This window comes from Cordyceps militaris, assembly GCF_000225605.1.
Source record: "Cordyceps militaris CM01 unplaced genomic scaffold CCM_S00002, whole genome shotgun sequence".
In the NCBI taxonomy this organism is placed as follows: Eukaryota; Fungi; Ascomycota; class Sordariomycetes; order Hypocreales; family Cordycipitaceae; genus Cordyceps; species Cordyceps militaris.
In genome coordinates, this window is record NW_006271970.1 from 2,088,363 (window position 1) to 2,111,455 (window position 23,093).

Below are 23,093 nucleotides of genomic sequence, written 5' to 3' on the forward strand. Positions count from 1 at the left end.
TATTATTATTATTATTATTATTATTATTATTATTATTATTATTATTATTATTATTATTATTATTTTCTATAAAATAGAAACTAATAATGTATATCAACTAAAATATAATTCTTAAAATATACTAATATCAAGTCTCATGTTACTCTGTACTTTGTTACCACGTGCGGTCACAGGGCTTAGCCCGTGACAACATCTTATCGACATGCCTGATCAGTGATTGTTCAGGAAGCTTCCAGCACTCCTACGCTATAGTCCTTCACCTTGGCTACTTTGTATTATCAAAGTGCCTTCGTTTTTCGAGATAGCTGGTTCTACCACGTCCTTGGAAATTCCTTGCTTGCTCCTCCTCCAAAGCCTCCAAAGGGATACGGACGTAAGCGCTGGTACGCGGGCGCTGGTATCAGGCGCTGGCACGCGGGCGCTACGTACCTTAAGAACAGAACCAAATGCTCCGTAATAAAGCGTATGGATATATAGCAAGTAGTACAAGTTTATATCATAATACTGAAATTATAAATTATCAATTGTTCTATTTATTCTTTTATATGTATTTATCTTTATATAATTCTGATTTAAATAGCAAATTGATAAACAGTAAGAAATCAGATTCAGTACCGTATTAATAATACCAAGTACCTTCATAATAATATAGCCACTGTTATCTCTAGTAACCTTCATGCCTAAAACCGTACGTGGGTGGCCAGCATCCATCTGACTTTGCAACATTCGTTAACAGCAGGTGCAGTAGGTCAATTACAACCGTGTAAGTCATTGCTTGAAACCTACCGAGTATTCTCCGCAATGCGCTGTCTGCATCACGATCGAGCGATACTGAAACAGACACATTTAGACATGATATCATAGCGTATCGTCGGCACAGACAAGCATCTCCCTGCAGCTTTGGGGTCTTACAAACTGCGTTATCCGCAATTTTTCAGCTCCTGTATCATCACCTCAAAAGAGTCATAAATAGCCGAATGGCAGGTGAGTGACAGCAGGGGCTGTCCTCCGGTTCCTCCCCAGGCTGCTTCATCAGTGAGGAAACGACCCCGATGTTCGTCGAGGGCTTGGCAATGCTGTGCATGTAAAACACACCAATAGGCGCATCCGGGTAGTAATAATGGGAGAGGACAGCATGGATTTGAGGCGGTGCACTCGTCAATTCAAGCTCTCGTCACGTCATACACGTCGCGATACACAAGCGTCGTGTGATGGTATGCAGAGCGGATGGAGTGGTTTTCGCCATCGGCAGTTGTATCTACTCGGAGCCAACTCAATGCGAAAAAAGAAACCATGTCGGGCAGGCGAAGAAGGGATCGTAACCAAGTACCGGCAACGGCACTGTGGCTCTGACTCAGTTCCCTGTTCCCCTTGTAGCAAGTTCCGTGCTCCGCGGTGGCCTATCGCCCCCACGCCCCCCAGCTTCACCATTCGTTCCTTCGTCTGGGGATCATGTGTGCTTGGACAGTATAGTAAATGCTTGTTCGTTCAGTTTCGAAAATCATCCTTGTAAGGAAGGCGCGGGGGGGATGCAATGCAACCCTGGGAAGGCGATATGCCGTCAGCCTGCTTTCGTGCGTCGTCTGTCGGCGCATACCTGTTGTGTGACTTGCGAGATGGCGAAGACCCTTTCCGGACCGATAAACGAGATAATAAGGCGTCATCTCGGAGCGACACCATTCTCTACGTAATGCTGCATTCACTACTGTTGTTACGCTTTGCTACTTCTGGTTCTACTTGCAACTTACTCCATTTGCAGAATTGACACTTGCGCATAAACGCCATTTATTGATAGAAATGCGCAAAAGGCCTGCCATGTGAACATCGGTTAGGCTTGTGCGGAGTGAAAATACCCGAACCGCCACGCCGCCGGTTCTCGGCCTCAGCCTCGTTTCTATGGCTTACCGCAGCCCCACGGCTCGGCAGTCCTATGTACGGCTTCCATGTGAATGCAGTGCTCCATTTATATGTTCTTTATCATTTTGTCCTCCGGTGTATGCCGGCCCTGGTTTCGGGAGAGTAAGTCAAGACATTCCGGCCACACTGGGGAGCTGGTTTCAGAATTTGGACTCACCGAGCTGTGGATGGATAATCAGTCCCGGTTCATACACGTCGACGGTTCGTTCCCGGGTCCATTGTGATATTTTTTCCCAGTTGACGCAAGTGTGTCCTGTACCATTGGCCCCCGGCTTCAGCACATCTTTTTGCCAGCTGTAGATGACGAGGCCGACGTCGCCGTGGCACATGGCAAAACTTTTCAGAGTACCCAGGCAGTGGTCTAAAACCTTCGATTAGTAGCTTTTCGCGCCTATCCTCGAAGTTCTGAACTTACTGCTGTGGATCTTGTTCTTTCGTCGTTGCTCATCATCCAGCCCGGGCCAGTACTCATCTTGGTAGATGTATTTGTGAAGCCATCTCTGCGACATGAGAAGATGTGAAGTCAGAACCAGTTAGCGAATAGAGGGAATATTTTGCATACCACACAATGCAACTCATGATACACGTTCAACGTGCCGAGATAGCCGCTGCCATCTGACATCCCGACCGCTGTCGATTCACGACCAAACGCCTGAACATCCTCCAGTGATAGCCGCACATTCATGGCTAAAGTGTTAGCGCGGTAGTCCAAAAATAGTATGATCTGATCGCGCTACTCACGTCCTAGCAGGTCTGTCCAAGCCTTCTCGAGTGAAGGTCGAGGTTCCCCAACGAACTTGCCGTGGGGGTCATTGCCGTCCGAGAACTCGCCGATGTAATATTCGACGGCCTCATTTGCGGGCGCTTAAAATACTCATCAGCACGAGATAGAGCACAAGTGCGAAATTGGCGGCTCACAGTATAGAAAAGGCCGCTTCGCAATTTTCCAGCTTCTTCCGAGCAGAACTCCCATGCCGAGTAAGGTCAAAATATAAAAGCTGAAAATCGCCAGATGCAATTTGGCAGAAATCTGTCTCTGCAAGAGACGCGGTTCTTTGACGACATGTCTCTCATTGCATTCTTTGGATTTCAACAGGCCGTCGGAATCTTTCGCGTTCCAATCTTGCTCCTCGGTGATGGTCGGCGTGGAAGCCCGCGTACCTGTATCCTCTGACTTCATTGGACTGCTTTCTCGTACAAATTTTTGGCAAATCCTGAGCTCTCGATATGAATTTCTGGTAGGTAAAAGAATTGTATTGGGAGAAATATTGTGAAGAAGCTGCTGCGGAGTGTCATGGTGCTTGGGAACAGCGCTGAATCCATACGGCTAGCCAGGCTCTGACGACTGATGTCAGGCCACAGCGGCAGTGCAGCTCTTGCATTAGCCCAATAGCTATTACAACATCTTCTTGAGATGTTACCTATTTCAATGCTTTTTCTCTGCCTTGTCACAGCTGAAAACCGTCGTATCTGCAAGGTAGGGGGGGGGGGGGGGTGAAATCAGCTGTGTCACCGCTCATGGGGGTGGGCTTAGAGGTATGACACGCTTCGCAGCACAGAGTACACCCGTGGGCATTATAGTTCATCTCCAATGACTATCGCCGGTTTTTGTTCTGTAGAAGAGCACGATATTCTACCTTTTTTTTTGTCAGGGCATATTTCCGCCCGAGGGAGGCGACTGCTGTCACCGCGGGGAAGCAGCTAAAGCACAAATGACAAGGGGAATGGCGAACATGGTATGCCGAGATGATGATGCATGTACTTGCGGGCGAAGATCAGCGCTCGTGAAAAAAAAAATCTAAATTCAAATCAATAATATTTGACTGCACCATGACTGTATCGCAAGCAGAAGATGAAATCAGAAAGGTCATGGCCTGCAGTACTGACGGCTACTGCGCCCTGGTTTTAGTGACAGTTAACAAACATAGACATAGATGACAAGCAATCAGTTTGCACCCATGTTACGCCATTGGGCAATGGTTTCTCGTAGATGCTAGACAATGCGCAAACTGGCAGCTGTTGTTTACGTGATGTAATACTATATAGTCAGCCGACTCACTAACAGCTCATATGCCTCTTCACTCGCAACACACTTACAACCTACCAACACAGATCCAAGAGCCCTTCTCCCTTTACAACCTTGACCAATTGTGAATCTCGCAAATATGCATTTCCGATCAACTTTCGTGATTAGCGTTCTTGCTGCCACTGCCGTGGCCAAGCCTGGTTCGTGAACACAATTCATCAGCATCTTTACGGCTGTTTCTAACCTGTCAAAAGTCTTCATTCGATCTGATGCCGATGCCGCCACCAACTACGTTGTGGATAAGCGTTCGGACGCTGATGCCGCCACCAACTACGTAGTTGATAAGCGTTCGGACGCTGATGCGGCTACCAACTACGTTGTTGATAAGCGGTCCGACGCTGATGCTGCTACCAACTATGTTGTTGATAAGCGTTCGGATGCTGATGCCGCGACCAACTACGTAGTGGATAAGCGTTCGGACGCTGATGCGGCTACCAACTACGTTGTTGACAAGCGGTCCGACGCTGACGCTGCCACTAACTATGTTGTGGATAAGCGCTCTGATGCTGACGCTGCCACCAATTATGTTGTTGATAAGCGCTCTGATGCCGACGCCGCCACCAACTACGTTGTCGACTAAATCAACCTATGGTAGCATCAGCCAGTCCCTTTTGAGTTGCCCTGCTATCCGTACTCTGCGCTTTAAAGTACAATGGCAGCCTGGTGCTACTAGGCTCCACTGGTATCCCAGATTCCAGTGCCTTGACTTGCTTTGTCTATTAGCTATATACTCTCTTTAATAAACTGAGTCTTCCAAGGTCCCCTTTCTTGCTGCTGTCATCTCTGATACTCTATGATGTGGAAGAATTCGAAACTATTCCAACTTGTGCCGATGGTAATTTTTGCTTGTAGAAATCGACAATCTCCTTCTCTAATTTTCGTTCATTTTTCTCTACAAATTAATTCGTACGCCATTGGCATTCAAATGTCTTAGCCTAACAAGGTCCTAGTAGTGACTCCACTCGGGGTTGAGAGCTTCCCATCGCCACAACTCCGTCCAACAACAACGCAGCTGCCGAACGTTGCGCAGCCCTTAAAAAAGAACCCGCGCGCCGGCCCATCCGTATCTGCTCGAATCCCAAAAACCATGTCTTTTGCCCAAGGGCCGCGGGTCGCGCAGCAGCTCCGGCCCAACGGGAGCCTGGCGGCCTGCGATCCCTGCCGCACACGCAAGGTGGCGTGCGACCATGCTCGCCCAGCCTGCTCTCGCTGCCGCGCCAAGAATAGGGGACACGAGTGTTTCTACGCGGCCAATGCCGCGCGCAAGATCAAAACCGACAACGACGACCGGCTGCCCACGCCCAGCGACGGGCCATCGTCCATCGTGGCGATACCGCCAAGGCCGTCCAAGCGGCCTCGCCCGAATATTCGACTCGGCTATACGACGGCGCTGGCGGAGACACAGCCGAGTTTGTTAGCCGGCAGCGGCATGCACAGTAACATTTACGGCTACATTTCGCCCGCTACCCAGCCGGAACAGGATCGGCAGGTTGTCTTCAGCGAGCTGCCGCAGCCGGTTCGGGAGACTTGCCTAGCCGTCTTGCGAGCAATGCCCAATCAGCGGGACGCGCAGATGGTGTATCTTGAGGGCGAGTTTCATGCCAAAGGCTGGCTTCATCTGGCAGCACATCGAATAGTACGGTGGCTGCAGACTGTTCTTGCTGACACGTCATCGTTTAGCGAGCGAGAAACGTTGGAGCGCGTCGCGGAAATAATATCCAGCAACACGTCGCGACCGATGCGCGGCCCCTATGCCGACTGGGAGGCATGGCTGCATTGCTTTGTTGGCCCAAATACGAGATGGGAATCCATAGGGCTTCTCTGGACTCATATGGAGAGCATTTCAGACATTCTGGACGCCCTGATTCCCAGGAAGCTGGTGCGCTCAGAAAGTAACACATCGGGTCATACAGCAAAGTTTCATATCGACAGCTGTATCCGTCTCGCGCGCCAGTTCACCGACGAGAGCGAACTATTGGCGGAATTGTATCGTCGAAGAGCTGTTCTAGTATCCATGGTAGACGGTGAATCAGGTAAGCAATTCAGTTCGGCCACCCTCCGCCTCAACAGCTATTTACAGGTGCATGATTAGGATTGCCGATCTGGGAGGCCCACGGGGCCAATATAGCTTATCTGATGTTCCTCGGTCTCCATACGCAGGAGAGCAATGCGCCGTATATCCCAACAGCGTGGTCCGAAAACAACCGGCGACTGGTGGCAGCCACTTTCGTATTTGATAAAATCGGAGTCATGCTTCACGGGCATCCGCCCCTCATCAGTCATCGGTACTACACTGCGCCCTTACCTCTGGACCTCCGCGACGAAGACCTCATTGCGGGCTCTGCCACTCTCAACAAGGCCATCAGTTCTCTGGATGAACGAGGGTGGAACACGGATGGCGGGTTGTACTCGGCGACTGTGGCGAGGGCCCGCACTATGATGGCGCTGGTCCGGGACGAGGTGTTTGAAGTTACCCTGAGCAATGGTCGGAACCCAACACTAGAATATCTCATGTACGGCTTCTCCTATAAAACTGGCGTTTCGTTTGCGCGCGCCGACCAAGTCATAACTAATACAGTCAGCAGGGACCTCAAAGACCGAGAGTACAGTTTGGTAGCCGAGTTCCCGACCAGTCTCAGATATGAGCCGAAGGACCTCGAGAATCCCAATGCAGACGCTCGTCCCCTTTACATGAAGATTATCACTCATCTCGAGCATCTTCAAAATTTATTCTTTATCGATCGACTCTTGATACGTTGCGGGTATGCGATTCGAGATAACTTGCTGGAGACGAGCCTTTCGCTGGCGATGTTGGCTCTCCACCTTTGGATTCACAAGGAACAGTTTGCAGGCGCTATCGTACAGCGCAGCTTTGAATGGATTGTAAGTAGGACTTTGGTTGTTGGGTATGCAATTCATCTGACACGATGTCGCAGATGCTCTCGTATGGTGCTCCCGCGGCGGGTATCTTGTGCCAGGAGGTACTCGGTGCGGGCGAGCACAGCAAGGATCCCAACATTAGCCGAGCCACCATTATTCAGCAGCTGAGTTTGCTGGTTGGCTTTTTTGACTGGGTCCGGCCTTCGATGCCGAACGCAAAGCTCTGTGCCAACTGCAAGACTATTATCCAGCAGGTGCTTGACCAGAGCCTGAACATGAGTCCAGACGAAGCCATGCTTACCTTTCCAGAGTGGGACTTGCTCGATCAGCCCGACTTTAGTTTCGAGCTCATGGATACGTTTGACTGGTTGCGTACGACTGAGGAATAGAGCATGCGGAGTACAAATTAGTTGTCGCAATATTAACTTGCATGCTCCGCTGCAACTCGGCGCAAAATCTTGCAGTTGGTGCGAAAACAGTTAGGTAATTTAATGACGAATGATAATTTAACGATGAATGAACGCGTCCCTGCATATCGGCTCCGGAGCTGCCAGCCAGCAACCACAGTCATTCCTGGCCTGCCTGCCCCGTCGCTCGCGCCTCTTCTCGGAGTCCGAGCCCGACTCGCACTGTGCACATCATTACCAAGATCGTTGACGGCTACAGTGCGAATACATACTCACACTGTACCCGAGTCTCGGTCCTGCATTATACTGTCACGGCTGTAACACGACAAGGCCTTTGCAATTTGTTGTTGCTCGTTCTCCGATTATCTCCTTCTCTTGGTGTAATTTCAACTTCGCTATAAAATGCGGTTTGTCTTTTACCGACGTTTCAATGAAGATTATCTTCTCAACCGCCATTGTTGCATTGAGTGCTCTCTCGTTTTCAGCAGCAAAGTGCAGGGGTGCAATCAGCATCGCGGAAACCGAACCTGATGGCTGATACTGAACGAGGCGCCGGTTCTTCCACAACCGAAGCCGGACCGGCGGGTCTCGATAAAGAGACGAATCAGCCTCAAGTTGATCCCTTGTTAGTAAGTCACCAACAACCCGGCACCACCAAACAGCTGTCATACTAATTTACTTGCGACAGGTTGCCTGGAATGGTGACGATGACCCCGATCACCCGTATAACTGGAATCAACCTTTGAAATGGGCCATTACCATCCTTCTTTCTTTCGGCGGCCTCGTTACGCTCATGTCCGGCGCAATGCTGGCACCCGCCCTGCAGGACATCGCACACGATTTTAACACGAACGAAAAGAATGCTCAAATATTTCTTTCCATCTATGTTCTTGCTTTTGCGTTTGGCCCGATGGTACTGGCACCGTGTACCGAGGTGTTTGGCAGAAGACCCGTCTGGCTGATTTGCGCCTGTTACTACATTGTATGGAACACGGCAGCTGGATTTAGCAAATCCCCAGGGGTTCTAATTCTCTGTCGCGTCATGTCGGGTATCGGTGCTAGTGCTGAGTTTGCCGTCAGCAGCCCTGTACTGGCAGATATCTGGAGACCTGAACAACGTGGCAAGTCGTATGCCATTTCGACATTCTTGCCGCTCCTGGGCCCTGCCCTTGGACCCATCATTGGCGGTGCCGTAACCCAGACAATCGGGTGGCGATGGATCTTTTACATTCTATCGATATATGACGGGATTCTTGTTGTTATCGGCTTCTTTCTGCTACCGGAAACCTTCAAGGTGATACTCCTGGAGCGGAAAGCAAAGAAGCTGAGCAAGGAGACTGGAAAAGCATACTACACAAGTGAAAGCCACGAGAAACTCAGCTCGAGACTTGCGGTATCTCTGACTCGCCCATTTCGGTTACTCTTTACGCATCCTACCATTCAACTCATGGGTGTCCTTCTCGCCTACAACTTTGGCCTCTTGTACCTTGTCCTCGCGACATTCGCTACCCTGTGGATCGACCGCTATCGCCAAAGCAAGCTCATGAGTGGCTTGCATTACATCGCTCTCGTAATCGGGTACACAGTCGCCTCGCAAGTGGGCAGCAGGTTCATGGACAAAATTTGGGCATACCTGAAGAAGCGTGCGGGCGGAACCAAGACGGCTCCCGAATATCGAGTGCCGCTAATGGTTCCTGGAGCATTTCTTGTTCTCACTGGCATCTTCATCTACGGGTGGACCGCCCAGTACCGTGTGCACTGGATTGGACCTGACATCGGCATCGCCATCTTTGGCTGTGGCATTATTCTCAATACGCAAGCGATGCAAGCGTATGTTACCGAGTCGTACATTGGCCACGTGGCATCGGCCGCCGCAGCCTCGCAATTCTTGCGCAGCATCACCGGCTTTGCGTTTCCGCTCTTTGCACCAGCGCTGTATGCTGACCTTGGCTATGGCTGGGGCAACAGTGTGCTGGGGTTTGCGTTCATGGTCCTGGCAGCACCAGCCCCGATTGTACTGTGGGTGTTTGGCGCAAGAATGAGAGCCATTGGGAAGCACAAATAGTTGTTACTGTTCATATGCATGTAGAAAGGCGCACGGTTCCCTTTTAAAAAGAAAGAAATACCAATACCCCGTCAGTTCTGCTCCGTTACTTGCTGCGACGTGCCTGGATAACACCACTACCCCCCACAGAGCACTTTTCCTTGTTATTACATTAGTTACTGGGGTGGGGAACCTTCTTTCATTGTCTTCTGCCTGTCGATTACCTATTCTCCTCGCATCCTTTTACGCTAATCGTCTTCACAGATCAAGCGCTTGATACTTGCCAGCACACGATTTGTCGCATGTTTCACCCCAAGTCTCGTTATTATTAGCGTACGCAGCTAGCAAAAGAAGGCCTAAAATATCTGCCAAACCTCCACGGATAATCGCTAAATAAAAAAGTAGGTTACTATAGCTTAACACTAATACTATAAAATATACTAAATTTTAGTATATTCTATAAGGTTAATATCCTAAGAATAGTAAAGTACTTATACCTATAACTATAATTTTATAATAATTATATTTAATTATAAGAAAATTAGAAAATTACTTTAATTTTTTTTTTAGTTTTAATATTTTTTTATTAATTATATTTATATACTTTATAGCTTTAAATATAATATTTAATATACTTTATATATTTTAATTATTAATACTTTTAATATTTTTATTACCTTTATTATTATTTAATATAAGGCTATTATCTTTATTATTATTAAAGATACCTTTATAATTTTTAATATTAAAATTTATATATTAATAGGCTTATAAAGCTATTATTTTAGGCTTATAAAGATCTTTAAAATCTATTAAATCTATAGATATTAATAATAAGTTAATTAGGTTATTTATATTATTAATTTAAGCTATTAAAAAAGTTATTAATATTAATATAATAAATATTATACTAGATATTATTAACTATATTTTTATAATAAGAAAGGCTTTATAAGCCTTTATAATAGCTATTAAAAGGTATATTTTAGCTTTTTTTTTAATTAATATATATTTAAATTAGCTTTAAATATACTTATTTTAAAAAGAAAGTATTTTATTAGTAGTTACTTATTCTTACTTTATATACTATCTTAACTTTTAATTAATAAGATTAAGAATAATTATAAAAAGAATAAACCTTTTTAAATTAAACTATACTTAATAAAGATTAAAATTATTAAATATAAAAAGTTCTTAATAGCTTTCTAATAAGGTAATTTAGTATTTATATAAAAGCCTATAGGTTTTAATAATAGTATAAATAAAATAGTATTAACTTAATAATTTTACCTTCTTATTAATAACTACTTTTTATTCTTTAAGTATAAACTTAAAGCTTTCTTTTATAATATAATTTTTTATTAAAGAAAAGAGAATTTTACTTATAGATATTAATACTTTACCTTAATTTCTTCTAATCTCTCTAATAATATTATTTTTTTATTAATCTTAGAATATTATAAGATTATAAAAGAATATTTTAAAGTTACTTTAAGCTAATTAAAAGAACTACTTTAGCCTTATATAAAATAACTTTATTATTAATATTATAGTATAACTAAAGTACTTATACTTATTAACCTAATATTTAATAATATTCTTATAATAAAGATAAAGTTAAGTTTAAATATAATAAAGAATAACTTTTAATAGCTATTTTCTAGGTATTATAAACTTTTATAGCCTTTTTTTATAAGTATATATAGTAAAGAAGTTAATAAGCTTTTTCTATATTACTAAGAACTAAATAAACTTAAAATACTAAATACTTATATATATAATAAGGTTCTAGATTAGTTTAAGAAAAAACTTTTTAGTATATATAAAAATATTTATATAAATATACTATAAATATAATATATATTTTTTTTAGCTAAACTTAAAATAGTTTTTAAAGGCTTTAATAAAGATAAGGTTATAGTTATAAATAACTACTTTTAGTAATTAGATTTTTTTAACTTTTAATACCTTTATAAGCTAGTCTAAAACCTATAAAAAATAATTAGTATTTTTTTAATAATAAAGGCTATAGTAAATTAGAAAGTCTTTTTTATTAATATAATAAAATTCAATATCATATGCCTAGAATTGGTACATGCTTATAGTAAGCCCACAACGTTAATAAAATTAATAAAAAGTAAGTAAGAAGCAAAATAATATTAGGCCTAGCTTAGAAATAATACTAGATAAGAGCTATACTATAGTTAAGGTAGGTAGTAGTAAAAAGACTACTAGAGACGCATCTAAACACGTTAAGACTAATAAGACTTAACTAACTAAACCTAAGGTAGTACCTACCTAGAAGAAACCTAAAACCTAGTTAATTATTATAAAAAAGCTCCTCTTCTTAGTAAATAAAGATAATAAGCCCTAGGTAGAAGCCTTCTTAGAATAGTTATAAGCATATACTAGCCCTAAGCTAAGACTGCTTATAACTACTAAAGCAATCTAGAATATTATAAAGAAGATAATTATATAGCTAGGCCCTATATTAAAGGGGACCTATATAAATATAGTATAAGGAGGAACCTAAGGAGATACCTAGGTAAAGCTAGTCCTAGCCTAGTATAATAAGGAACTAATTATTAGTACTAAGGACTACTAGGCTAAGGTATAGGCTATAAAGCTAGTAAAGGTAGTTATAGTAGTAAACTAATCCCTTTAGGAGGATACTATAGTAGCTACCTACTAGCTCCTATCTAGAGATATAGTGCTCTTATTCTATTAGAATATAAAGGCATTTATAAATAATATATACTAGGTTAAGAATGTGTTTAGGCTAGAAGTATAGCTATCTTGCTATATATACTTAATAGTAATAAAAAGTATACCTCTAGCTAAAATACTAAATAATACTACTAACCTTACTACTATACTAGTAGTATTTAATAAGGCTAATATAGTTATAGCTAAGGTATACTACCTTTAGGTTAAATCTAGTATAAAGGTATTACTAGTTATTAGTGTTTATAATATAACTATAGCTAACTAACTATACTAATAGGGTATTTACTTTAATTTATAAGTATTTAAGTATAAACCCTATATAGAATTAGTCTAGGCTACCTAGTACTATAAATACTATAGGTTTAGATATATTATATAGTTCTATATAGTAAAGATAGATAAGTATAGCTAGTATATAGGCTAAGCCTATACTAATATAAAGGTATACCTAGCTATTACTAATATATTAAAGAAATTATATACTAACTATAAAGGAAGGTACTTAGTATAGTCTAGGGACTACCCTATATAGTAGGAGCACTAGATCTAGGCTTAGGAAGCTTATTGCCTTTAGCCTACCTAGTTTAAAACCTATTAGCTAACTAAGTATAGGCCCTAAAGCCTAAAGGCCTCTTTACTACTTAAATAAGTTATTAATAGCTTATAGCTATAGGGGAGACCCCCTAAGGCTAGGTAGAGCCTAGTAAAGAGACTAAACATATTATAGTTAAATATAATATAGTTTCCCCTAACTAGGAGTAGTAGTATACTACCCCCCTCCTTACTACTATAAACCCTAACTAGATAACCTATAATAGTAGTAGTAATAGTACTAGTCCTAGTACTAACTACCCCTAAACTAGCCTAGCCTAGATAATAGAATAAAGATCCTTTTATAGAATGTTTATAAAAATAATAATAATATCTAGGTAGCTTTATACCTCCCTAATAGTCTAGATATTCTAGCCTTTTAAGAAGTAGTACTAGGCTAGCCCCCCCCTACCCTAGCCCTAGTATTATACTAAAGGCTCTAGGGGGGAGGCTATATTATAACTTATATATATAAAAGATTACTAAGGGTTCTTTAGGATACTACTCTATTAAAGGATACTTATTATATTTAATTCCTCTCTTTACTACTAGTTATTATAAATATCTATACTAAACCTAGGTTAAACCTAGTTACTCTCCTACCTAGAGTAGGAGTAGGTAAGCCTATACTAAGAGCTATAGTAAAAAACTTTAATATTTACTATCTAATATAGGATTTCTATAAATAGGAGTCTAATACTACTAAACCTATAATAAAGTATATAGATAGGCTTAAGGCTAGGCTAGTTATACCCTTTAGGATAGGTATATAGTATAAAAAGGATAAGTACTTAAGTATAATTAACCTACTCTAGGCTTCTTTCTCCCTAGAAGGGTAATATAGTACTATACTATAGAGCCTAACTAGGTCTAACTATATCCCCTAACTATTAATACTAAATATATATAAGGGAGTAGAACCCCTATAGACTAGAAATTAGAAGAAGATAGATAAGGATATAGCTACTACTAAGGCAATAGCCTAGCTCTAGCCCTTAAATAAGGTAATGCTTTATAACCCCCTTAAGATTAAAGTAGTATATAGATAGTTAGTAATAACTATTTAAAATATAGTCTAACTAGCTATTCCTATTATAACTCTAGCCTAGTTATAGTAACTACTATAGTAGAATTAAGAAGTAGTAAATACTATTAATAATATAAAGAGGGTATAGTAGATAGCGTAATATATAGAAGTACTAGTAAATTAAGGATATATAATTAAGGTAAAGATAGTCTAGGTAAGAACCTTATATAGGGCTAGGCTATAAAGCTAGAGGGAGCACCTAGATTCCCTAGGGAATATATCTAGGCTTTAAAAGCACTTTTACTAGGTAAAAGGATATATAGCTAGATATACCTTTAATATAATACTAGTCCTAACTAGACTAGATAGTAGGATAGCTATTATATAAGAAGAGAAAGCTAATATACTTAGCTAGAAGTTCTTTCTAGATACTATACTACCTAACTAGGGATAGCCTAGGTTTAAGGTAAAGTTATAAGGGGTAAGCTAGGATATAACTAAGATCTTTAAGCTAATTACTAAAAAGGAGGTTATAATAACACTTAGAGGGTATATAACCTAGAATGCCCTAGGGCTAGATAGGGTTCCCTATAGGTTCCTATAGGCCTTAGAATTACTACTTTATTAAGTCTTAGCTTTACTTTATAATGCCTTACTTAAAGCTAGTTACTTTCTATCCTAGTATAAGGCTAGTACTACTATAGTCCTATAAAAGCTAGATAAGTAACTAGAGGACCTTTATATAGCTAGGGAATAGTAACCTATTACCCTTCTTAACACTATAAGTAAACTTCTTAAGAAGATTATAGTAGATAGGATTATAACTATAGTAGAGTTAAACTAGCTCCTACCTAATAGCTAGATAGGAAATAAGTAAAGAAGGTTAACTAAGATTACTATTACTATAATTTTAGAAATAGTTAGATTAGTATAGGCCTAAGGTAGCGCTATATTACTACTATAGCTAGATATTACTAGCACCTTTAATAATATTAATTATAACCTCCTTATCTAGATACTCTAATAGTAGGGTTTTCTAGCTAAGGTACTAAGCCTAATATAGTCCTTTTTAGCTAATAGGTTAGCCTAGTTAAGGCTTAATAGCGGCCTAATATAGGCTAGGTTAATCCCTTAAGGGGTGCCTTAGGAATTACTACTCTTACTAATTCTCTTTATTCTTTTTACTAGCTTACTATATATTACCCTTAAGATAGTACTAGGCCTAATAATAGTTAGGTTTATAAATAATACTAACCTACTTAGTATTAGACTAAATATAGATATAGTAATCTTATAGCTAGAATAGGGATAGGAGATATATAGGGAGTAGTTAAAGGTTAATAACTTATAGTTCTTTATACTAAAGTTTAGTTTTATACACTTCTAGTATAGTTAAAGCCTAGACTTAGGCCTAATCTAGCTTAATAATATAATAGTTTATTTAAAATAGGAAACCTAACTCCTTAGAGTCTAGCTAATACTAGGCCTAGGGTAGAAGAAATAACTCTAAGTAGTTAAGAACTAAGTAGTAAGAGTAATCTAAGCCTTAAGTATAACTATTAGGAAAGCCTAGAGGCCTAAGAGTAAGAATATATAAGAGCTATACCTCTAGGGCGTTAGGCCTATTATAACGTTTAGTCTAGCTAGTTAGTATATACTAAGGAAGGATAAGGCAGTAGGCCTAGCCTAGACCCTATATAATCTCTAAGCGTAATACTTATAACTAGTTATAAGGGCGTTTAAAGCTACCCTAACTTACTATATTAAAGAAGCTTTAAAAGTCCCTCTAATTAACCTTTACTTAATAACTAGAAAGTACTAGATACTAATAAGGTAGGAGGTAAGTAGGGTAATAGCCTAGCTCTAGCATATATCTACCTAGGTAGCTAGAGTAGTCCTAGTAATAGTAAAAAGGCTAAGGCAATAGTAGTAATATAGGTAGTAATAACTATAATAATAGATAAGACTACTATTAGCTAACCTATATAAAGGCCTCCTAGGTAAGTCTAAAGAGGCCTTAAAGTAAGACTAGAAGATACTTAATAAGTAGTTATAAGATAGATTAGTAGTAAGGTAGGAGGTAGATAAGTTAGCTAAATAATACTATACTAAATAGGTTATAATCTACCTTACCTATAAGCTACTATAGCTCTAGTACCCTACCTAGGTAGTTTTATTCCTATTTATACCTAAGTATATTAGTTTTATTATTATATAAATATATATAAAGAAGATTAGGCTTAATACCTTCCTTTATAAATAATATATTCTTAGTTATAAGTTAGGCCTATACTATTATAAGGAAGGGCTAGAAGATATTTACTATATCCTACTAAGTTATATAGTATACTAGACTAAGCCTAGGCTACTAAAGAGGTAACTTTAAGATAGGTAGGATATACTATTAGTATTAAACTACCTAAAGAATTTAGTAATTATTACTAAGTAGTTATACTTATAAGGTTAACTAATATATATCTAAACCTTATTTAGGTTAGTACTAAACTAGGGTTAGGTTAGGTATAGTATAGTAGTAATATAGGTATATAGTAAGATAGGAATAGACTAGGTATATACTAGTACTAGGCTAGTATAGGTATAAAAAGTAATTAACTTTTAATTTTAAAATTTAGTAAATTAGGCTATTAGCTTACTCCTACCCTAGTATAGTCTAAACCTAGTGCTAGCCTAACTTTACCCCTTTTCCTAAGTATAAAATAGAAGATTTAAAAAATAAGTATAGCCTAGGCTAGGCCTAGTGCTACCCTAACTTTACTACTTCTAGTAGGCTAAAAAATATATAGAAAACTAAAAATAATTTTAAATAGGTATAGCCTAGGCTAGGCCTAGTACTACCTCTCCTTACCTCCTCCTTCTCCTACTCCTCCTCCTCCTCCTTACCCTCCTCCCCCTTAGTTAAGGTAGCTAAGTCTAGGCCCTTATCTAGCCTAGGCTTAGGCATAGTTACCCCCTAGGCCTTTAAGGCGGCTATAGCAACTTAGAGTAGGCTAGCTAAGGTATACTACTACTAGGCTAGCTAGTAAGCTACCTTAGCTTTAGCCTAGTCTAGATATATTAATACCTTAGTATTAATATAAATAGCTATAGCTAAGGCTAAGTTATAACTAGTAAGGGCTAGTATAACTATAATCTAGGCTAGACTAGCTATACCCTAAATATAGTAGGTATTACCCTTAGTATTTATACTATTAGCCTAGTTATAGGCATAGTAGATAGCTACTATTAGGTAGCTAAACTTAGTATTACCTAGGCCTAGGGCTAGGCTATCCTTAGTATAAGCTAGGAGCTAATCCTAGGTAGTAGTGGCTATAGGCTTAATACTATTAATAGGCTATTAATAGGTTAACTAGGATTAGACCTAGTTAGGCTTTAAACTAGAATTAAAGAGACTTACTAGTATATAAACTTTATTATTTTTTATATACTTAATATATATAGATATATTAGGATCTAGGACTAGATTAGGATAAAGGCTACCCTAGTATAGTACTAGGATACTTACTAGCCTACTTAAAGTAGGTAATAGTGCTAGTATTACCTATATACTTAAGGTACTAGCTATAAGGGACTAGTACTAGCTTACCTATAGTAATAACCTAGTATAGGTACTTAATAGGGTAGTAAAAAGGTAAAGAGGGTAGCTAGCTAGATTAATACTAGAATAGGGGTAGATAATAAATAGGTAAAGGTTACTTATATTATTAGTAATAGTAGTAGTAGTATTAGACTAATAAGGTTAGGGATAAGATAGGGCTAGGTATATATTAAAGATAAGGCAACTTACTATAGTAGTAATAGTAGTAATAGTTAAAATTTTTTATTTTTCTAGGAAGTATTAGTAATATTAGGATAGGGCTAGGGGTAGCCTAGGTATAGCTTAGGGAGGCATATAAGGATAAAAAGGAGGGGAGTATATAAGTATAGTAATAGTAGTAGTAAGAAACTAGTAAAGAGGAGAGTTAGTATAGTTTAGTAGCTAAAGTAGGAAAGGCTTAGCCTAGGTAGGGGTAAAGGTAATAGTAAGGTATAGTATATATACTAAAGGTAGGGGAGATATATAATTATATATTATTAAAAAAGAAAGGAAAAGAGTAAGAATTAAGGAATTTAAGGCTTTTTAAATATTATAGTAAATAGGCTAGCTAGCTAGGTAGTAGGCTAAAAATAATAATAATTAAATATATATAGCTATAGCTCCTTCCCTACCTAATATAGTAAATATAATAAACTATATAAGGGCTAATATTAATCTAAAGGCTCTAGAGGGGTATAGGGATATAAATAGAGTAATTATAAGGTAAAAAGTAGAGATAGGTATAAAAGTATATAGAAGTAGGAGAGTAGTAAGGCTATCCTAACTAGTTCTAGTATAGGTAAGGCCCTATAGGGGGTAAGGTTCCTACCTATTTAGTATAGATAATATAGAAAATAGACTATAGAAGCTAAAGAAAAGAATAATAGGGGTAGGTATTATAGCCTTTATAGCTATTACTATGCCTACTTATACTTTAAAGTATCTAGGGATTAGGATTTAGGAGGGACCTTAACTATATATAGTACCTAGCTTAGGCTAGGATAGGGCTATAGGGGGAGAAGGTTAAGGGGGTTAAGTAGGGGATAGGTAGGTCTATTAGCCTACTAAGTTTTATGTATTTATGCCTATTATTATTATCTTTTACTAAGATAAGGAGTACACTACTCCCTACTAGGAATTACTCTAGAATTATGCTAAACCTATACTAGAGCTAGGGTTTTTCCTCTAGGTACTCTAGTTTTTTCCCTATCTTATAAGCTATAAAGGTACTAGATAGACTAGCTAGTCTAATTAGGGTAATATAATAATAATATAATAAAATATATATTAAAAAGAGGAAGGTTAAAGTAATTAATTTTATAAGTATAATTATATATTTATATATTTAAAAAAAACTATAGAACTTTAAGACTAATATATAAAATAATAAATAAACTATTTATTTAGCTTTTTTAATTAATTCTAACTTTATAAATATATTTTTTAAACCTTTAAAAATAATTATAAAGCTATTAAATTAAAATATAGCTAATAAGCTTTACCTTTTTATAATAATTAAAAAGATTATTAATATTTATTAGTATAGTCTTTATAATAAAAATATACTTTCTTTTTATTAATAGATTAATAATATTTAATATAAAGATATTAAAATTAAAAAGAAAAATAATTTCCTTTTTATATTTTATAATATCCTTAATCTAGTATAAAAAGTATACTTTAATATCTTTTAATAGGTAATTATATTAATAATTAATATTAATCTTAATATACTTAATTATTTATTAATTTAGATAATATTTATATAATATATTAACCTTAAAAAAGTATTTATAGCTTTATAATTAAGATTCCCTCTTTTTACCCTTTTATAAGGTTATTAATAGTATTTAATAATAAATATATTATTTTTTTTATTATATTATAATATTTATATTAATAATTATAAAATAACTTTTATTTTTAATTATATTTTTAATTATATTATTAATATTTTTAAAAGTATAATATATTATTTTATAAAGAATATTTATATTAAATTTAATAATAATAGCTTTAATTTTAATTATATAATATAAGAATTAAGTTAGTAAATAGTAGTATAGGTAGTAGGTAATAAGGGCTAGATAGTATTTATTACCTTACTATATAAATTACTATAGAAAAGCTAGCTTTAGTGTCTAGGTATTATACTAGCTACCCTAATAGTTATTAGCTACTTAAAAATTTAGTAATTATCTATTTAGGTTTAGCAAATATTTTAGGCCGCAAGAGAAGAGATTGGCGGTAAGGGAATCGTGGTTGGCAACATGAAGTACGGATAAACCGACGCCTTTTTTTTTTCGGCACGACGTTATTCATCCTGAAACCTGCATTGAAGTCCTTCTGCGCATCCAACTAGCCTGGTGACATCGCCAACCGCCAAAGCTGACTATCCTCCATCAAAGCTGGGAAAAGACGACAATCCTGGCCCCGAGTGATCGGCATTCAGCCGTTTAAATGGCATCCCCTCACACCAAGGCATGCTAGTTACTCGGCGCCCCTTGCACTGGCGCGTCTTCGAGAAGTCTGTTCTCCCGTGTCCCGCCATCGAGCTTAGGCTAGGGTCGCATCGCCCATCCATTCTCCCAAAGCATTGACCGAAAGCTGTCGCACGCGCTCGATTCTGTCCGCGTCGTTCGAGACCCCCCATTCAAAGGTCCCGTTCTTTGGCGGAGTTGGCCGGGTTCGCCCTATCATCAACGCCAGACCGACCGTGTGCCCAGTCCGTCAGCACCAACTCCACACGGCGCACTACGCTTGTGCCGAATCGCCGGCCCTCGCTGGGTGGCGGATCTTGACGACCTGCTAAAAAGGGAAGTGTCCACTGCTGACCATGATGCGCATCTAGGAGCTGGAGCTCGCTTAACTCGGCACTTGGTGTTGTGCGTCGTATCGGTAGCGAGCCACATGCTTTTTCAGATTCATCTCCGGCCGGTGCAGCCAGAGTTCTGTTGCTAGAGGTGTCCGCTTCTTATAAATAGGACCTGTCCATCAAGGTTGAACCCTTCTCGACGTTGTTGTCTTGAGATTTTGCCAAGACGCCATCTCGATCTGCGGACCCCGATACAGCCACTTTATCTGAGTCGTTGCGCAACTCATCGTCAACTCTCCACACCACCCACCATGGTCTCTTTCTACCGGACCGCCGTCATTGCGGCCACTGCCTTTCAGGGCGCTAAGGCTTGGGGTGTTTTGGGCCACGCCACCGTCGCGTACATTGCCCAACACTACCTGACCAACGACACTGCGGTTTGGTGAGTTTAGTCTGGAGACGACCTTGACGCTTATACGAAGAGAGGAATCAGCTACTTATACCTTCTCTTACAGGGCCCAAGGTGTTCTTGGAGACACGTCTGACTCGTACCTTGCCAATATTGCCTCGTGGGCCGACCAATACCGCGCCACAACGGCTGGCAAGTGGTCGGCCCCGCTGCACTTCATCGACGCCGAGGACAACCCGCCCTCGTCGTGCAGCGTCGACTATCAACGCGACTGTGGCAGCAAGGGCTGCTCCGTCTCCGCCATTGCCAACTACACGCAGCGCGTCAGCGACGGCCGCCTGAGCGCGCCCCATGTCACCGAGGCGCTCAAGTTCCTCGTGCATTTCCTCGGTGACGTCACCCAGCCACTGCACGACGAGGCGTACGAGGTCGGCGGCAATGACATCAAGGTCACCTTTGACGGGTACTCGGACAACCTGCACGCCGACTGGGACACGTACATTCCGCAGAAAAAGGTCGGCGGCAGCAAGTTGACGGACGCGCAGTCGTGGGCGGGCGCGCTCGTCGCCGAGATTGACTCGGGCGACTTGAAGGCGCAGGCGGCGGGCTGGATCGCGGGTGACAGCGTCGCGGATCCGATTACTTCGGCCACGCGCTGGGCGTCCGACGCCAACGCGTACGTGTGCTCGGTCGTCATGCCCAGCGGCGCCGCGGCGCTTCAGCAGGGCGACTTGTACCCGGACTACTACAACTCGGTCATTGGCACGGTCGAGCTGCAGATTGCCAAGGGCGGCTACCGCCTCGGAAACTGGCTGAATACCATTTACAGCAGCAAGATTGCGAAGCGCAGCGTCGATGATGCTTCCCTGCCTGACTTGTCCGGGCGCGATCTGTTGCCCGCTGACCGCCCGATGAGCCGCGCGAAGCTAGCCAGAGAGGCCATGGGCGAGACTTGCTGCACTCACAATCACTGAAACTAAACTAAATTTGTGTATATTCCTTACTGTGGAGTGAAAAAATGTTGGAATTGGGAGGGGGGGTGTATTGAATTGAGCTTTGACCGCTGCATCATCTTCTCCAGGCAGTTAATTCGCCTTTTGCAAACACCGCCACAGTAAGTGTCAGTTTTTCCAGGCGATTAATCATCCCCTTACAAACACTGTCGTGAGTGTCGTCTTCTATGAGCAGTGAATTATCCCTTTGAAAACGGCGCAGTCAGTGTCATTTATTTCCTTTTAACCTTTCCGTCCCCATCTTCCTTATTCAAATTGCTTCACATTTCGTCCCTCGACACACTTCGACAACATGTCGCGAACCGCTGCCGATGGTGCTGGTCGCGCATGCACAGTCCCGGTGGTCGCGCAGATTAAGCTTTTGGAAGAATATTCCGACACGGTCTTTTCCTGTCAAGGGACGCTCTTCAAAGTGCACAAAGCCGTCGTCTGCTCTCAATCCCCCGTGATCCAGGCCGCCATGCGGTCTGGCTTTCAGGTAAACGCAGCCCGGCGTCAACCCCTACATTCTTAGCAAGCAAGCTGACAATGGCTCGCCCAGGAGTCCGGAAATAATACGTTGAACATGGACACGTTTACGCCCGCCTTAGTGAAACATTTCATTCAGTTTCTTTACTCTAAAGACTACGACGACGTCTATATTCCCGACAAAGACGAGCCCCAGGCCGACAAGAAGATAGCGGACCAAGTCGCAGAGCCCAATGGCGAATCGGAGTTTTCCGAATGGTTAGTTAGTTCGGCTAGATCTCCCTCCCTAGGCGGAAAAAGCCAACAGCCCGAGGTCCACGATCCGGTATACCAGACTATCCTGGTCCATACCCGTATGAACGCCATGGCAGACTACTACGACGTCCCCGAACTCGCCACCATCGCCAACATGCGCATCAGTGCCATCTTGGCGGACGCGTCGCCCCACAAGCCGTGGATCATCGGCCTTCCCGCCATTGCTGAGGTCGCGCTCGACATCGTACACAACCACGGCCTGTCCGACATCCTTGCGACCGCCATTGTCGAGCATATCGACACCATTCTCGCCATGGGCACGCTCGATACCTCACCCCTGATGACGCCGTTTGGCTTGGAGCTGCTGAAAAAGTGCAACGCCGTTAATCAGGTCATATCGAAATCACCGTTAACCAAGTCATATCGAACATCCAAGCACCCGGGGCGGAAACAAGTCTTGGACCGCTGCCAAATATGCAGTGGGCGATTCAATTGCACCATTGAAGCGGTTATTGGCGAACTGGTGGTGCATTGCGACCATTGTGGTCGATACTAAGAACGACAGGAACGGCGTATTAGCTAAAGAATGAATTTTATACCGTTCCTGGGCGACTACAGTAGAAAAATGACTCGTGGGCTAGCTACTACTTTGACTGAAAATGTAATCAGTTTAGATCTTTCTCTCATTCACTCTTTCACTCTTTCGTTAATAATAAATAAACTAGTCAAGACATCCCCACCAACGTTCCATGCGCACTGTAAAATGACACGGCCTCGGCCTCGCGAAACGGGCGGTCGTCTCTGCTCTCCAGCCTCTCAAATGTCTGCAGCAGCCGCAGCAACACGTACGAGATCTCCG

At 40.8% G+C, this 23,093-nt stretch overlaps 7 protein-coding genes across 7 annotated transcripts; 5 read left to right on the plus strand and 2 right to left on the minus strand.

Annotated features, from left to right (window-relative positions):
• Window positions 1-1,928: 1,928 nt before the first annotated feature.
• On the minus strand, window positions 1,929-3,097 carry CCM_02566 (uncharacterized protein; the record flags this gene model as incomplete). Its single annotated transcript, XM_006667718.1, has 6 exons — window positions 1,929-2,005; window positions 2,075-2,278; window positions 2,333-2,417; window positions 2,480-2,604; window positions 2,659-2,781; window positions 2,836-3,097. 6 exons carry the CDS (start codon window positions 3,095-3,097, stop codon window positions 1,929-1,931), a joined length of 876 nt encoding a protein of 291 aa, XP_006667781.1.
• A 985-nt stretch (window positions 3,098-4,082) lies between these two features.
• Window positions 4,083-4,583, plus strand: CCM_02567 (uncharacterized protein; the record flags this gene model as incomplete). The annotated part of the gene is made up of 2 exons (XM_006667719.1): window positions 4,083-4,143; window positions 4,198-4,583. The coding sequence occupies 2 exons, from the start codon at window positions 4,083-4,085 to the stop codon at window positions 4,581-4,583; spliced, it is 447 nt and encodes a 148-aa protein (XP_006667782.1).
• A 507-nt stretch (window positions 4,584-5,090) lies between these two features.
• On the plus strand, window positions 5,091-7,272 carry CCM_02568 (Fungal transcriptional regulatory protein; the record flags this gene model as incomplete). The annotated part of the gene is made up of 3 exons (XM_006667720.1): window positions 5,091-6,036; window positions 6,096-6,886; window positions 6,940-7,272. 3 exons carry the CDS (start codon window positions 5,091-5,093, stop codon window positions 7,270-7,272), a joined length of 2,070 nt encoding a protein of 689 aa, XP_006667783.1.
• A 548-nt stretch (window positions 7,273-7,820) lies between these two features.
• Window positions 7,821-9,355, plus strand: CCM_02569 (MFS multidrug transporter; the record flags this gene model as incomplete). The annotated part of the gene is made up of 2 exons (XM_006667721.1): window positions 7,821-7,919; window positions 7,979-9,355. The coding sequence occupies 2 exons, from the start codon at window positions 7,821-7,823 to the stop codon at window positions 9,353-9,355; spliced, it is 1,476 nt and encodes a 491-aa protein (XP_006667784.1).
• Window positions 9,356-19,830: 10,475 nt separating this feature from the next.
• CCM_02570 (uncharacterized protein) lies at window positions 19,831-20,186 on the minus strand (the record flags this gene model as incomplete). The annotated part of the gene is made up of 2 exons (XM_006667722.1): window positions 19,831-19,941; window positions 19,986-20,186. The coding sequence occupies 2 exons, from the start codon at window positions 20,184-20,186 to the stop codon at window positions 19,831-19,833; spliced, it is 312 nt and encodes a 103-aa protein (XP_006667785.1).
• A 214-nt stretch (window positions 20,187-20,400) lies between these two features.
• On the plus strand, window positions 20,401-21,472 carry CCM_02571 (nuclease PA3, putative; the record flags this gene model as incomplete). The annotated part of the gene is made up of 2 exons (XM_006667723.1): window positions 20,401-20,531; window positions 20,605-21,472. 2 exons carry the CDS (start codon window positions 20,401-20,403, stop codon window positions 21,470-21,472), a joined length of 999 nt encoding a protein of 332 aa, XP_006667786.1.
• A 331-nt stretch (window positions 21,473-21,803) lies between these two features.
• CCM_02572 (BTB/POZ fold domain containing protein) lies at window positions 21,804-22,790 on the plus strand (the record flags this gene model as incomplete). Its single annotated transcript, XM_006667724.1, has 2 exons — window positions 21,804-21,989; window positions 22,053-22,790. The coding sequence occupies 2 exons, from the start codon at window positions 21,804-21,806 to the stop codon at window positions 22,788-22,790; spliced, it is 924 nt and encodes a 307-aa protein (XP_006667787.1).
• Between the last annotated feature and the right edge of the window lie 303 nt (window positions 22,791-23,093).